The 14,524-nt window shown below is 43.5% G+C and overlaps 1 protein-coding gene across 1 annotated transcript in view; it reads right to left on the bottom strand.

The window, feature by feature from the left end:
* Positions 1 to 14,524, bottom strand: part of UPF1 (UPF1, RNA helicase and ATPase) — an 87,047-nt gene that overhangs the window by 35,004 nt on the left and 37,519 nt on the right. The window contains exons 6-10 of the mRNA XM_018555667.1: positions 13,044 to 13,205; positions 9,236 to 9,320; positions 4,239 to 4,337; positions 1,384 to 1,492; positions 460 to 619 (exon numbers count right to left, since the gene is read on the bottom strand). Of these exons, the coding sequence (XP_018411169.1) occupies positions 460 to 619; positions 1,384 to 1,492; positions 4,239 to 4,337; positions 9,236 to 9,320; positions 13,044 to 13,205 (615 nt within the window). The remainder of the gene's footprint in view (positions 1 to 459; positions 620 to 1,383; positions 1,493 to 4,238; positions 4,338 to 9,235; positions 9,321 to 13,043; positions 13,206 to 14,524) is intronic.

The following is a 14,524-nucleotide window of genomic DNA, read 5'->3' as shown; positions in this document are numbered from 1 at the left end:
CGAAAGTGTACATTAAAGGGAGCTGGCTTTAGAGGCAAGAGGGAGTGCAACTTATTTATTGTGCAACTTACTTACTAGTTTATTGTGCCTAGATGTGGGCTTTAAAGCACACTGTGCTATGTGAATGGCAAAGCAGGGATAGCAGCCAACACCAAAAACAGTTTTAGGTTATATCAGCCTCACTGACGTCAGCAATTGCCTGTAAGTATTAGAGAGGCAAAGCTCTAAAAAGGGACTACAAATCTTTACAACAGACTGTGCCTGGGGTTGGCCTTTGAACTGATTTTAATAAAACATACGCCAGGAGGAATGAACCAAATAAACAATGAGGGGAGGAGAAAGAGGGTGCAGTGTTTCTAGAGTAAGAAGAATGGTAGCTATCAATGCACATGACTGCTGGACTTCTGTTTGCATGCTCATAACTACAGATGCAGAAAAAAAAATAGCAATTTAGTTTACCTGTGAGTGGTTGAGATCTGGGAGTCCTTGTGCTGTAAATCTCTTGGGAAGCTGGCATTTGATAATTACATCTTCCACCTCATGGCCAAGAAGCTTATGGTATATGTACCCAGAAACTGAAGTTTCGTCTACGGCAAAGGTCTTTAATGCACTCTGCATTCTATTTAAGACATAAAATTATTGAACAGTTTTTTTCAACAAGCATAATGAATTTAAAAAACAAGTCTTCATGTGCCGAACCTGCTTCCTTAATCCAAGTTTCTAATTAAAGACAAACTCCAGTTTTACCCAAGGAACAAAAAGCCATGATGGTTGAATTTTTTTTGAGCAAATAAAGACGGACAGGGGTAGGCAACCTTCGAACTCTAGCTGTGGTGAAACTAAAAATCCCATGAGGCACTGCATGACTGACAGCCACAGACATGACTCCTGAGGACAGAGGCATGATGGGTTTGAAGTTTCACCACAACTGAAGTGCCAAGCTTCATGATTAAATTAATCAACATGAAAGTGTATAAATCATAACAATGATAGAACATGAACTACACAGTTTGATGCAATTTGAATACAAGTAAATGTACAGTATGCAAACCCTGACTGATGCACCCCTGCATGTTGGGGCCAATGTTGAAATACAATTCCCTTAATTTAAGGTCTAATTAAAAACCAAATATTACAACAGATTTACCATTCACAAACCATTTTTAAAATTTTTAGAACCATAACACAAAAAACAAAAGAACACCATCTAATTTTCAATACTGATGTGAACTCTAATCAGCTAAGTGCAGGTGCCTAGATGTGTTGAAAATTCCAGTGGGGAAAAAAAAAATGGGCAAACCACTTGAGCTCTAGATCCAGATGGAAAATACACAAGCAGCATGAACATGTGCTTCAGTTATAGGCGTCACAGAAATCACAAACCTGTCAAAAGATGTCGACTTCCATACAAAATCCACTTGAAAATTGTGAGTTACTTCCACTGGTGCTCCAACGCTGCTTCTCAATTCAATGGCAATTTCATCACCATAATCTATACAATTGTGTTAAGTAATTTAACAAAGCCTCTTGCATTGACATTAAAGTAGTCGTCTTACTCATGCCCCCACAGGGACAAAGTGCATGTAGCGCTGTGTTCTGTCTTTCTAGGTGGTCTGGATCCTGCCCTAGCACAGCCCCAACACATTGGTAACAAGAAGAGGAATATTTAATTGCAAGTGACCACACTTGTCTTGGGCAGCAGATGCGCACCATCATTACTCATGCAGGGGGAGCAACAGGATGACGAGAGGAGAACAAGATTTTCAGTGACAGGAGAGGAATGACTGCAAGAGACTAGGTACAGGTGACGGGAGAAAAGAGAATGCAAGTGGGGAGAATAGTGAGACCAAATACTGAGACCAAATACAGGTGGTTGAAATAAGAGGCAAAAGATTAGCTGCAGGAGGTGGGGAAAGAGGTATGACTGAAGGCCAGGGAACTGAATAGAGGTGCTGGGAGAGAAGAGGAGACTGAGTGGGAGGTGGGGGGGAGAGGATTGACAACAGGAGACCCTAGCAGAGGTGCTGTAGCTGCTGGGCTTTGTGGAACCTCCCGTAGGAACACAAAATGGGCTTCATACAGGAGTGGAGCTTAAAGCCAAAAAGATACCCGACACAGTTAAGAGTTTTCCTGCTAAAATGGTTCTGCATATTGTTTCTGAAGTGCAGATTATCATTCTTCCATTGCACCAGAATGTAAGCTCCTTCTGAGACTTCTCAGTTCAAAACACTAGGGCTGCAACTAACGAATATTTTCAAAATCTATTCATTGGATGAATTGTTTTTCAATTAAAATCGGATTAAAAGAAAAAAAAATTACCATCTTTTTTTTAAATACACAAATAGAGGGTTACAAAATTTACTTGAGAATAAAACTGCATGCACATTTTTTTTTGCAATTGCACGGCATTGCGGTACCGCACGTTGCGGGCAATCGCACTGCAGGCGGGAGGCGTGTTTGGGGTGCTACTGAAATTGGCACCGCAACACCTCCCACAACAGAATTAGTCAGGCAGAAACCGGAAATTACTTCATTCCCACCTTTTTAAAATAATTCTATTTTAATAGACATTTTAATTAGTTTCAGGGATTTAAAATATGGATTGAAAAACTCCAAGCCAGTAAAATAAACTAACCAAATTTTTATTTTAAATAGGACACCAAAATTGGACATAAAATATAGATTTAAAAAAAAAAAATTGTCCAGTTTAGAGTCAGCCATGAATATTACCCGTCATGCATAGCGCAATAGTCCTTTTCATATGTAGGTGCACCCAAATTGTGTTTGTTAGTGTGTTCGTGGGGGACTTTTAAACAAATGTTTTGGGTATTTTTTTAGTTTTATTTTACCTCAACTTTTTATTTATTTAATACAATTGTATCACATTGGGGGTTCACAAACAACCTATATATTACATTGGAGGCGACAGGTTCTCTTTAAGGTGACAGACCCCTAGTGTCACCTTTCCACTTCTGTTCTCTGTTTCTGTTGAAATTGGTGCTGGCTGCAGTGGTCTGCATCCCCTCTGCCAACACTGATACACACACATACCACAGCAGGGAGGAGCAGCGAGTTGGTGGATGGGAGGAGCTCTCCTCATCACTGACCACCAGCTGCAGGGGTCTGTGTCTCCTCCAATCCCTGGGGATTGGAGGGGATAGAGTCAATGAAGCACCGGCTCCCAGCTCAGAGTAGAGAACTAGGGAATCCACACCAACTAATCATTGAGACTAGTTGACAAATCTCATTATCAATTATCATTGATTACTTGGTTGCAGCCCTACAAAACACTAAACTACCATTACTAACTAGAGCTCACCTTCCAAGCAGCAAAAAACAGAACACTAGGCCAGACTTAAATTGATAATAATCCCGTGCAGGTCACAAGAATACTTCAGCGGTGACCCTGTAGAACTTTGCTTATCTTTTACTATGGTTTAAAATACATTTTAGTGTCGTAAAAGTGCACTTTGTGATGAGAGAAAACTGACAGCTGTCAATTACCCATTACCAATGCCAGGAGCTTTCAGTCCTGAAGATGATATGCTTTAGAAAAATGTACAAAATTCCTTGAAAATCATAGCAAAAGCCATGATCAGGTAAGGCAAGTGCAGCTTGCTGCTGCTGTCCAATTAAAAATGCATGCACAGAATTCCGGAGGCAAATTACATTTTGGAGATTTGTCTGGGAAAGTCCCTGTCTATACATTGGAGAGATACAATTTCTACCTATTGGAGGTTATATATTTAAAGCTTATTTGTGTTACGAAAGCTTAAAGTGCCTTTACAACTATACCTCGCCTTTTTACAGTCCCAATCCCTAATTATTGTAATATATAAAACTTACTATAACCCAGATACAGAGTGCTTCTTTGTGTGGCTTCCCCGGAATCACACAGCCTCACTACAAATATCTTCCAAATTCTGCATTACATTACCAGCACATACATGCATAGGACCCCATTTCAATTGAAAGACAGTCAAGGTGACAGGCTGCAGACATGCAGTCCCACAGCTGGACTCCACTAACTTCAATGAAAAGCCTATTTACTCACAGGCTGGTTTCACACCTTTGTGTTGTGGTAACAAGTGTGTTACTACAATGCGTGGTACTTTGTGCGGTGTGCAGCAAAGCTAATGATTAATGAAGGGCGTCCGAACGCACAAGCAAAGTACCAGTCAAAGTGCATATACAATGTTTTGATATTAACAGGAAATCTAAACATAGTGAAAGGATACTGTCAGGGACCTTAATTACATGTCCAATCCCTTTCCACAAAGGTGCAAGGTCACCTTTGTAACGCAAACATATTTCATCCCCTTGCATTAAACGCATGTCTGAAAGAAAACAGATTAAGACATTATGAACACTACAAAGAATACATGCAATCAACTCAAATTAGGTGTTCCCCATAATATGTAACATTTGCTGCCTCTTTACAATAAATTTCACCAAGAAAAATACCGTTTTGGCACACCATCGTTTAAAATCAGGTATGCACCTTTAGTGAAAGGCAAGTTGTCCAAAAGTTGTCCAATCGGAGTCCACCAATAAGAGATACAAAGTCTACTTGGAAGTAGAGTTAAGGCATAAGTCAAGGCTAATTTACAGTGCTTCCAGGCTCAAGCTGTACTTTTGTACTGATAAAATAAGTGTTGTACTTGCCGTAAAATCCGTCCATTGACGGACACAAAAATTCAGAAACATTCGGGTCATACTACTGCCTATAGGAGGTTGTGACACTGCCAAACTGAAATTATAAGCCAGCCACCATGTAAACCCTCCTCTACCCAGCATGCCTCAACTTTGCAAGAAAGCAAAACACAAAAGGGTGGACTCAAAGAAAGATTTTACGGTATGTATAAAAATTCTATTTTCTCCATTCATTGATGGGCACAGGAATTCAGAAAAAAAGTCAGGACATCCAAAATAGGTCCAACTAAGGGGTGGGCAATAGCTACTGACAGAACCAAGGTATTGGGAACTATGTGGAACACAACGGTACCTGAAGGTACCAAATTTAAACCACATGACGAGAACCCTAGCAAGACAGACTAACAGATGCTCCAGAAAAGGGCAAAAATGCCTCCGCCAAGGGAATGGAAACTAATTATGGAACACTGAAGCCTGAGCCAGCAAACTACTTTGGGAACAACAGCGCCACCGAAAAAGGAGGGACACAACCTAAAAAAAGAATGGAAAAAAAAAAAAAAAGGAGGAGGACTAAACAATCTGGTATGGTAAACAAATTACTGGGACAAGTCACAGAAAAATAAATCTCAAAAGGCCCAATCAAGGCAAACAATCTTTCAGTGAGAAGTAAACGAAACATGAGCCCTCACACCAAAAAAAAAAGGAGAAAAAACAAACAAAAAAAAAAAACTTACAAGGGTAGGCAGGGATGAAGCTATACGGTAACCCAGACTGGTGCCTGGGATGCTAGAACATGAGACGAATCAGGCCATGTGACCCGTCTCAGGAAAAACTGACAAAACTTCATAGCGCTAAATGCCCAGCAACTCATAAGCTATGTCAAACGCAGACCAGGTCAGAACGCGGAGTGACAGGATACCCGGACAAAGCAGGAACTGTCCTGTTCTGAGGAACCAAATTAAAGTCCCAGATATGAGCACCGACAAACAGCGTCCCTTCAGGCCAGGGGGCATAAAACACCACAGTCACCCCAAAAAAAACAGGAAACTCCTGGTCCAAAGAGCCCATCTGGATGTTTCACCCATAGAAGAGGAGGCTGAAAAGGACAGAGTTATGTGAAGGGAAACCTAGATTTAGAGGGATGTGCTTTGCACCATACAAGCCCTGAAAAGGGCGAAGGAGGGAGAATTTTCCTGATGGATAGGGAAGGGATCAATGCACCACAGGGAGTAGGCTTCTTAAGCAAGGGTTGGAGCTTAAGTCCAGCTAGTCCCTGTAGGGTAACACTACCTAGGACAAGGTCTACTTAAGGTACCAAGGTTTGAAAGACACCGCTAAGTTAAGCGCCACCACAAAAAAAAAAAGGGGGTGATGGGCAGCCGAAGATAACTCAAGACAAGGGCTTTGTCTGAGAGTTACAGAGGGTAAACCAGAGCACCCAAATGTTAAGGCAAACCACTCAAGGCGCATCCAGATGTATAAACAGCTCACCACTTGGAATGCACCTTCATGCAGAAGGCCTACCACAGGAGTTGTCTGATCTTGGATTTTAAAGTAGATTCAAAATGCCTATGTGCACCGATTACTGAAGCAGATGAAGGGGCAGGGTGGGATTCCGCATCCTCCTCCACAGACCTGCTGCATTGTTAGGAAGGACATGGAAAGTTCAAAGAGATTTACCCCATGTGTGGCGCTCAGCAAAGGTGGGTTGAGTGGTGGTATTTGGTGGGTACCCGGTTTGTGACTGGAGCGTGGGGGATTTTTTTGTGTAGAGAGTTTGGAGGAGGGGGGCGAGGGGGTGTGAGTAGGGGGTTTATTTTTGTAGAAAAATAGAAGCGTCTTTATTGCTCTGTGAGTGTGCAGCTTCCGTGGTGTTCGGACCGTGGTGTCCAACAGGTGTACTAAAGGAAACAAAAATTGGAGAACGGAAGCGCCACTACCTGGCGCAATAAATGTGGTGAGGTCTGGAGAGAGGGATATGTGATGTACTCACCTAGGTGGGTAGATCGTTCGCTTTTAGGACGGCCGTGCGATGAAATGAAACAGTTGCGGGAGGCGGTACCTCTTAGGATGGGTGATGTGGTGGTCCAACCAGATAGAGCAGAGGTAAACACAAATAAAGCAAGGTGAGATGAGGTGGGTGAGCAAGAAAAGGAGGAGATTCTGTAACTCACCGCGAGGAAAGTGAAGGCTGGCTCTCAACGACGGTGATGGGCTCCTGTAATGCCTGGGTACAGGGCTGTGGGATGATCCTCTGAATGTGTGCTGGAGTGGCTGTCTTGCTGGATAGCTGCAGGCTCCGACGTTGGGGAGAGACGCGGTGCTGGAGGGTGGGTAGCGCGGCTGCCGGGGTGTTCCGACGTCCCTTGGTGTTGTCACCTGCCTGCTCGAAGGGAGGGTCTGGAGGGGAGGCGGATGCACGCTGGGGCCTCCTAACGGTCCGGCGTGTATGTGTCCAGAGGCTGTCGGCTTCCGATGCCGTTGTTGTGACGTAGAGGGGGCGGAGCCCCAAAAACGAGGGATGTAGGCTCAGTGAGGAGATGGAGTGTTTGGAACACTCAGTGGGTCCTGGGTTCGTGCTGGTGACGCGTTTCGAAGGCTGTGCCTTTTTCAAGCCGAAGTGTCAGAGCTGAACGGGCAGCTCTGACACTTAGCTTGAAAAAGAAGGCACAGAAGGGAAACATCCCTCGTTTTTGGGGCTCCGCCCCCTCCACATCACAACAACGGCATCGGAAGCCGACAGCCTCTGGACACATACACGCCGGACCGTTAGGAGGCCCCAGCGTGCATCCGCCTCCCCTCCAGACCCTCCCTTCGAGCAGGCAGGTGACAACACCAAGGGACGTCGGAACACCCCGGCAGCCGCGCTACCCACCCTCCAGCACCGTGTCTCTCCCCAACGTCGGAGCCTGCAGCTATCCAGCAAGACAGCCACTCCAGCACACACTCAGAGGATCATCCCACAGCCCTGTACCCAGACATTACAGGAGCCAATCACCGTCGTTGAGAGCCAGCCTTCACTTTCCTCGCGGTGAGTTACAGAATCTCCTCCTTTTCTTGCTCACCCACCTCATCTCACCTTGCTTTTTTTGTGTTTACCTCTGCTCTATCTGGTTGGACCACCACATCACCCATCCTAAGAGGGACCGCCTCCGGCAACGGTTTCATTTCATCGCACGGCCGTCCTAAAAAGCGAATAATTTACCCACCTAGGTGAGTACATCACATATCCCTCTCTCCAGACCTCACTACATTTATTGCGCCAGGTAGTGGCGCTTCCGTTTTCCAATTATTGTTAGGAAGGAGCGCACTCCAGCCACCCATGGTATCACTAATGAAGGAGTCAAGAGCAGGTCCAAAGAGGATGTCCGTCAAAGGGTAACCTGATTAGCTGTTTCTTGGATGCTTTGTCAGTGTCCCAAGTACACATCCAGAGGTCCCTGCACATTTGCAAAGACATAGGTCTCATGCAGGACACAAGTTGAAATGCTTGAAACAAGTCATCACAGCTAAAGAACAACAATTTGCTCTAACTGTTCCACGAAACAAAGGCCTATCCCGATGGAGGGGTTAGCTCAGGAAATCTACCCATTCAGAAACTGTTGGAGTAGGTTACAGTTACTGTCAAAACCACGCCAGTTAATGCAAACTAGGATTTTAAAAACAAGTTCAATGGTCTGTCAGTGAAATCCCTAAAAGGTGAGCATGCCATCCAGCCGCAAGGTGGGTCACTGGTGCGTCAGCTATGGTGGGAAATGACCATCGGCCTTTTAAACTCTTTCTCAAAAGGGAAAGGGTTTCGACACTGAAAGGCAGGGCTCAAGAGTGTTTCCAGTTCTCAAGAGAGGAAAGATCCAAATAGTGGATGTATTGGAAAGGTTTTGCAGCTGTAGAAGCTCTAAAATACACAAGGACCAGAACCACAGGTTGATCCTCCAGGTGCAGGGTAGTACGCACTGCAAATGCAAGGTGTCAAACAACCCCTATAAATCTGAGTCAGCTGCAGGTGAGGACAGTGACGGAGAGTCAACAGGGGTAGACTGCTGCGACTCTGAATCAGACAGTGACAAGGGCCACAGAGCCAACCTAAGCTAGGGGTTCAGGATGTTTAGAGCCAGACAATGCAGGGGATAGTGTCAGATTGCACTTAAAACCATTGCAGGCAAAATGCCCCAGTATCAAAGCAAATAGGAAGTCTAAAGTGGCCATGGAGAGATCTACTGATATTAGGGAGGCCTCAGCCACACTTAACGGCCAACTAAGCATTAGAACTATCAGAAAGTCAGCCTAGTTCAGCCTTAAAAAGTGTACATTTTCTGCCATTTGTGCACCAAAGGCAACATATGCCCTGCATTTTCAGCAAATGCTGAAGTGATGTTAATGGGCAACAGCAAATGTCTATGGCAATACAAAAGAAATATTAAATACAAGCTATAGATCCTTGAAATCATGCTGTAAAAATAATGTAAATTAACACATTCTGCTTGGATATAAGTTTCTTTATTTTACCTAATCAATCTTTTGCATGACTTCACAATCTCACACAATACCCACCCAAGAAAATATAAATTCAAACAATTACCAGAATCCGTTTTTGGCAAAGTGAAATATGCAATTCTTTTCTTGTTAAGGCCAAGGTCCCATCGGACTGTAATGTTATCTTGCGTCTGAGGATTTAAGAACAGGTTAAAATTTCCTCACAGTAAGGCAATAACCTAAAATTTGCCCATCCAATTTTAGCCAATCTTGTACATTCATATTATGCACACCAAATTTCAAAAAGTGTTTGAAAGTGTTTTCAACACTTCAGACATAATACGACACAGTTAGTGCTTGCCTAAACTGCACAGAGAGTACAAAATTATATACAGTATTGACTTTTCCCGATACCGTACATGGCAGCATACAATGGGTATGGCTCCGCCCCCAAGGCCACACCCAATCACAGGACCAGTTATACTATAAATTAAAGCCCGCCTCCCAAGGCCCCTTTTTTCTGTCCTCACTGCTCAAGCAGGTTATACTAAGAATAGGTTGGAGTTTTTGCCCTCACCTTGCTGGTTTCCTCTGGCCTGCCGCACAGGTTCAGCCTCTCCTGTTGCGAAGTTCCCTTTGTTCAGGTGGCTAAATGCAGTCTTATAAAGGGAAGCCTCTCCCATAGCCTTGGAGTTGGGGTGCAGGAAATGGTCTCTTCATGTTCGGATGCTTCCTCCATCATGGCGGCGGGTTGAACACTAGCTTAGCCTCCTGGCCTTGTGACTTCAGAGAAGAACCGTGACTCAGCTGCATCATCACAAACTATGGTTGTACTTGGATGATCACATGCATGGACAAGCTGACAAGTAGGATCCACTCCATTTTCTTTCAATGAGTTTTAGAAACACATGTGCTACCGTTTCCTGTGGCCTTGCAGTGCTGCCCTGCTCTGGCTGAATCTTTCTGAATATCTGTTATGTCTGTAGAGCCATTCAGTTTTCCATGTATGCTTAAACCTCACAGGTGCATTACAGGGAAGTATGTGATTCTGTGGAGCCGCTATGCCTTAGCTGAATCTTGCAGGTATTTGCCTAAAACATCCATTAGCTTGCTTGTGGTGCTTTACCCTGCAGGTGCTTGCTGAGTGCAGGCTGCTGCCATGTGCTCTGCTGCTAAAGCTTAACTAGATCTTACAGAAATGTGTTTGCTAACTCTGCCAGCTTCAATCTTGAGCCTTAACCCTTTGGGTGCCTTTCATGTGAGTATTTTGCTGTCGCCTGTGGTTCCCCAAGCATTATTAATGTTTAAATGTAACTTATGGTATTGTTGCTTCTTGCAGGCCTATCCTGCCTGTAATTCAGTAATCTTTTCATGGTCCTATGTATACAGCATTGTGTTAGTGACGAGAGCTTGTGGTGCTATAACTCTGAGCACATGAGTATGTGGCTTCCAGGTTTTCAGCATGGCTGTTAGTGTCTAGCAGGTTCTGACAGGTGCTGTTAATCACATCATTATCCTCAGTTTCATCTGTGTTTTGTAAGGTTGGATCATGTGTCAATTACCTAACCTCATTCCCCAAGAGACCAGCTACATTCTATAAGGTGAGGGTCAGGTATGTATGAAGATAAAATAAAAAAGAGCGCGCAATGCATGGGCATGATGAATTGTACGTTTATTAGCCCTATTGACTGGACTGTTCCTCAGAGTGCATATGCAGGGGTTAATGGATTGTAAATCTCTCCAGCCCTTTGCCATCACTGCTCCTCACAGTGCAAATGCATGAACTTCTGGATTATAACTCCACCAGTACTGCTCCCCAAAGACAGAGTAAGCTGCTCAATTTGGGATGAAAGGTCCACTTCAAGCTGTGATACAGCTGCTAAACATGCAGCATCCTGCATCCAGCTAGTGGATTGCAGCACAAGAATTGTACAACCTTTCAGCAGTACTTGGCCTACAATCACCTGGCAGGATGCTGTGCCAGGTTTACCCTGCAGGGGCAGCAGTGAATAAACAGGAGAAGGATGGAGGTCTGAAGCCTTCCACAGTGGTGTTGTACTTTATGATATTGTATTCACATTCCTCCACACCTGTACTTCATCGAATGTCTTGCTCACCATTCTAAAGTTCCACTTATATTTTGGTTTGTTACTTGCCCTTTGGCCTTGCTACAATCCTAGGTCATTTTCCAAATATTACATCTAGTCACATCCTTCTTGAGTGAACAAGCATTCAAGCTATTACAGCGACATTCTGCTGATAGTTCAGCATGCTCTTACTTTGGCAGTCCATGAAACCATCCTAAGTTATGCTCAGATCAAATTCGAAGCGATCGCCAAGGGGGAAAGCCAAAGTGGTCTAGTGCTTGCTGAGGCAGACTATACCTCTATCCTCCCCTTGGCATCCCAAGTTGACAGGACAACTCCTTGGTGTCTCAAGTTGCCAGAATCAATTCAACTGGTGACATTGGACTTATTGGCCGCTAAGTCTTTCAACAGGGTTCTTCAGACAAGAGAAAACGTTCCCTGTGGCTTTGGTTCTGGATGATTCCAAATATGAGATTCTTAGTTGTGACTGAAAGCGGCAAGTCTATTTCAGCTGTTAGTATTGGGCTGCAACCACCTTCTTGCAACTATTTCACAGGCAAGGGAGTCCTAAATCTCTCTCTCTCACAGCATCTTCCGAAGGTCGGAAGATCCTTCCCTCTAAATAGTACATCCATGTTGCCAGTGTTCCAGGATAAAGTTTTTATTTCAGCTTCTGCTATGCTGGGGAAGAGCATGGAGGTTATTCAGGTCGATCTGTTCATCTTTCTGGTGGTTTTGGTAAGTGGCACTCTGTGTGCACTAGATCACATGCATTGTGCCTGGTCAAGCATATGGAGCCACAGATCAATCTCTGGGTTCGCTATTCCGCAGACTGTCATCCCTACGGATTGAATTAAGTGATGTACCTCCAGAGTTATTCTGGAAGGCAGTGACCTGCAATATGTTCCTGTTCCATTACAGGGTATATCCAGGAGTAAGATCCATGGGGAAGTTGGTTCTGAATGTGGTACAAATAATTTATTATCTCAGAATTACCCTCCCTGTTTGTGTGATCACTATATCCCATTGTATGCTGCCATGTACGGTATCAGGAAAAACGGAAAATTGTATACTTACCTATCGGTAATTTTCCTTTCCTGATGCCAGTACATGGCAGCATACAGGACCCTCCCATGGCTTTCGCATTGAGTACTTGTTACGAGAATGGTGGCCTTGGGAGGCGGGCTTTAATTTATAGTATAACTGGTACTGTGATTGGGCTGGGGGCGGAGCCATACCCATTATATGCTGCCATGTACTGACATCAGGAAAGGAAAATTACCGATAGGCAAGTATACAATTTTCCGTTTTCTTGACTTGCATCTAAGTACCCAAGAGCAAACGGAGGAAGTGATATTTACATTGTGTTAGTTGACATGCATTCATGAGAAACCTGTTCTATTGGCAAAGGATAAATTAGATAACATGGTTTAAGCAGCCTACTGGAAAGCCCCCTTGGGATGAATGACATAAAATGTTGCCTTAAGTGCCCTTTTTAGGCAAAAAAACTAAATTTTTGCTGCTATGTGGTAAAGGGGGCTGCTAAGTTAAGGTTTACCATAATTAACCCTGTCTGTATGGTGCTGGCAGATATCATCTGTAAACCAGATCTGATCACTATCGTAAGGGTTATTGTTCTCATGTTAATGAGGACAGTCTGCCCCCACTGTTTCCCCGTCACTTTCAAATAGTTAATAGCTGGCAGTCTGCCCAGAAGGCAAGAAATCATTTTTTACATTATTTTAGGTATGCGAGTGGGAACACAAATATAGTGGAGTTTTGTTAAATTTGACTGCAAACTTTGAAATACTCTTTCAAACTACTTACCTGGGACTCCTTTAGCTTTTTGTCATAATCAGCCTCAAGTTTTACAAGAGGTCCAAATATATTTTGGTACTGATATGCATCCTCATATCTAAGCAAAACATGCTGAGGCTCCTCATCAACACCGGGTTTTTCCAGATCCTCTAGGGTTGCAGAAGGGTTTTCCTTAACGAGGAAAAAAAAAAAAAAGAGTTAACACATTAAGAACAGAAAAGTATCCAATGTGGGAAAACAAATGTTTTGGAAGCCTTGTACCTCCTATGTAAAACACATGCAGGAGATATGCATTAGAAGGTAGACCTCACTTCCAATACTATGATACACAAACTATTTAGGCGTTTAACAATTTTTTTTTACAGTTCAGATAAGGGTAACTCTTCCATACCCAAATCAAGAAACCAGCTGCCCTGGAGCAGCAACAGGATGCAAGAAAATCTCTCCAAAATGCATGGAATTCTTATTTTCCAGAGCTCTTGGAATAGGTGTCCCCATTCAAGGATTTTCCCTTAACTATTCTTACGACAACTCAATTTTTTTGATTTTCCCTCAATTTCTGTCCCCATGACTAAGACAAAATAGAGGGGAGAGTCTCCAGTGGGGACAAAACCAGTAATAAAAGTTGCGAAAGGGCCCAACCCTTCCCCACTCTATCCAACGCTTAAAAAAAAAATTTACACACAGCTATGGAGTGGCCAGCACCAAGAAAGAAAAGGTAAGGGGCTAATTAAAGCTATAGACGTGAACTCCAAGTATGAGTGAAACAACTGCATTCAGCAAATTTATTGTGTTATTGTGCTAAGGCAAGGGCTAAGTGAAAACATTAAGAGAATGTGTGTCAACACTGCTAACATGTTTATAAACATTCTAGTCCCCAGACTGTTATGCTGACCCACTGCCTTTACTTCTATGAGTCACTGCATCAGAACAAATAAGCAAATCAACTTTTCTAACTTCCTTTGACTTGACAGGCTGCATATCTATTCCAAGTCAATGACAAAGTATGGAAGCCCCTGGATCAGTATGACAGCTAGAATTCTCAGAAAGATAGGTCCGCAATGGCATCTCATGCTTCTTAGAACAAATTCCTGTAAAACATTTTAACCAACACCTTTTTTCTGAACCAATCCATTAAAAAAGGTTAAATATAAACAAGCATACAATTAACATGAAAGAAAACCCAGGCCCCACTCCCAAGAAGCGTAACAGCACAGTTCCAGTACATTCCGGGAAGCAATGTCTTGTGTTAGGATACCAACACCCTTGACCTGTGCACCTTCTATGAAGCCATTTCAGACACAAGCTTGCTCCACTGGTGAGATAGAAGAAAGTTGTACATTTGCACCCAAGGTTATTAAATGTTTGATTTGAATAGTAGTGACAAATGTTGTCAACTGTACGAAGAAACATCTGTGTACTCAACAGTATTATTCTTAATCATATCATCCAGGAAGGGAATCCCCTTGATCTGCAAGATGGGGGGGGGG

Source organism: Nanorana parkeri, unplaced genomic scaffold (genome assembly GCF_000935625.1).
Source record: "Nanorana parkeri isolate BGI_ZX_2015 unplaced genomic scaffold, ASM93562v1 scaffold207, whole genome shotgun sequence".
In the NCBI taxonomy this organism is placed as follows: Eukaryota; Metazoa; Chordata; class Amphibia; order Anura; family Dicroglossidae; genus Nanorana; species Nanorana parkeri.
Note: the sequence above shows the minus strand (reverse complement) of the source record. Positions and strands in the feature narration are given on the sequence as shown.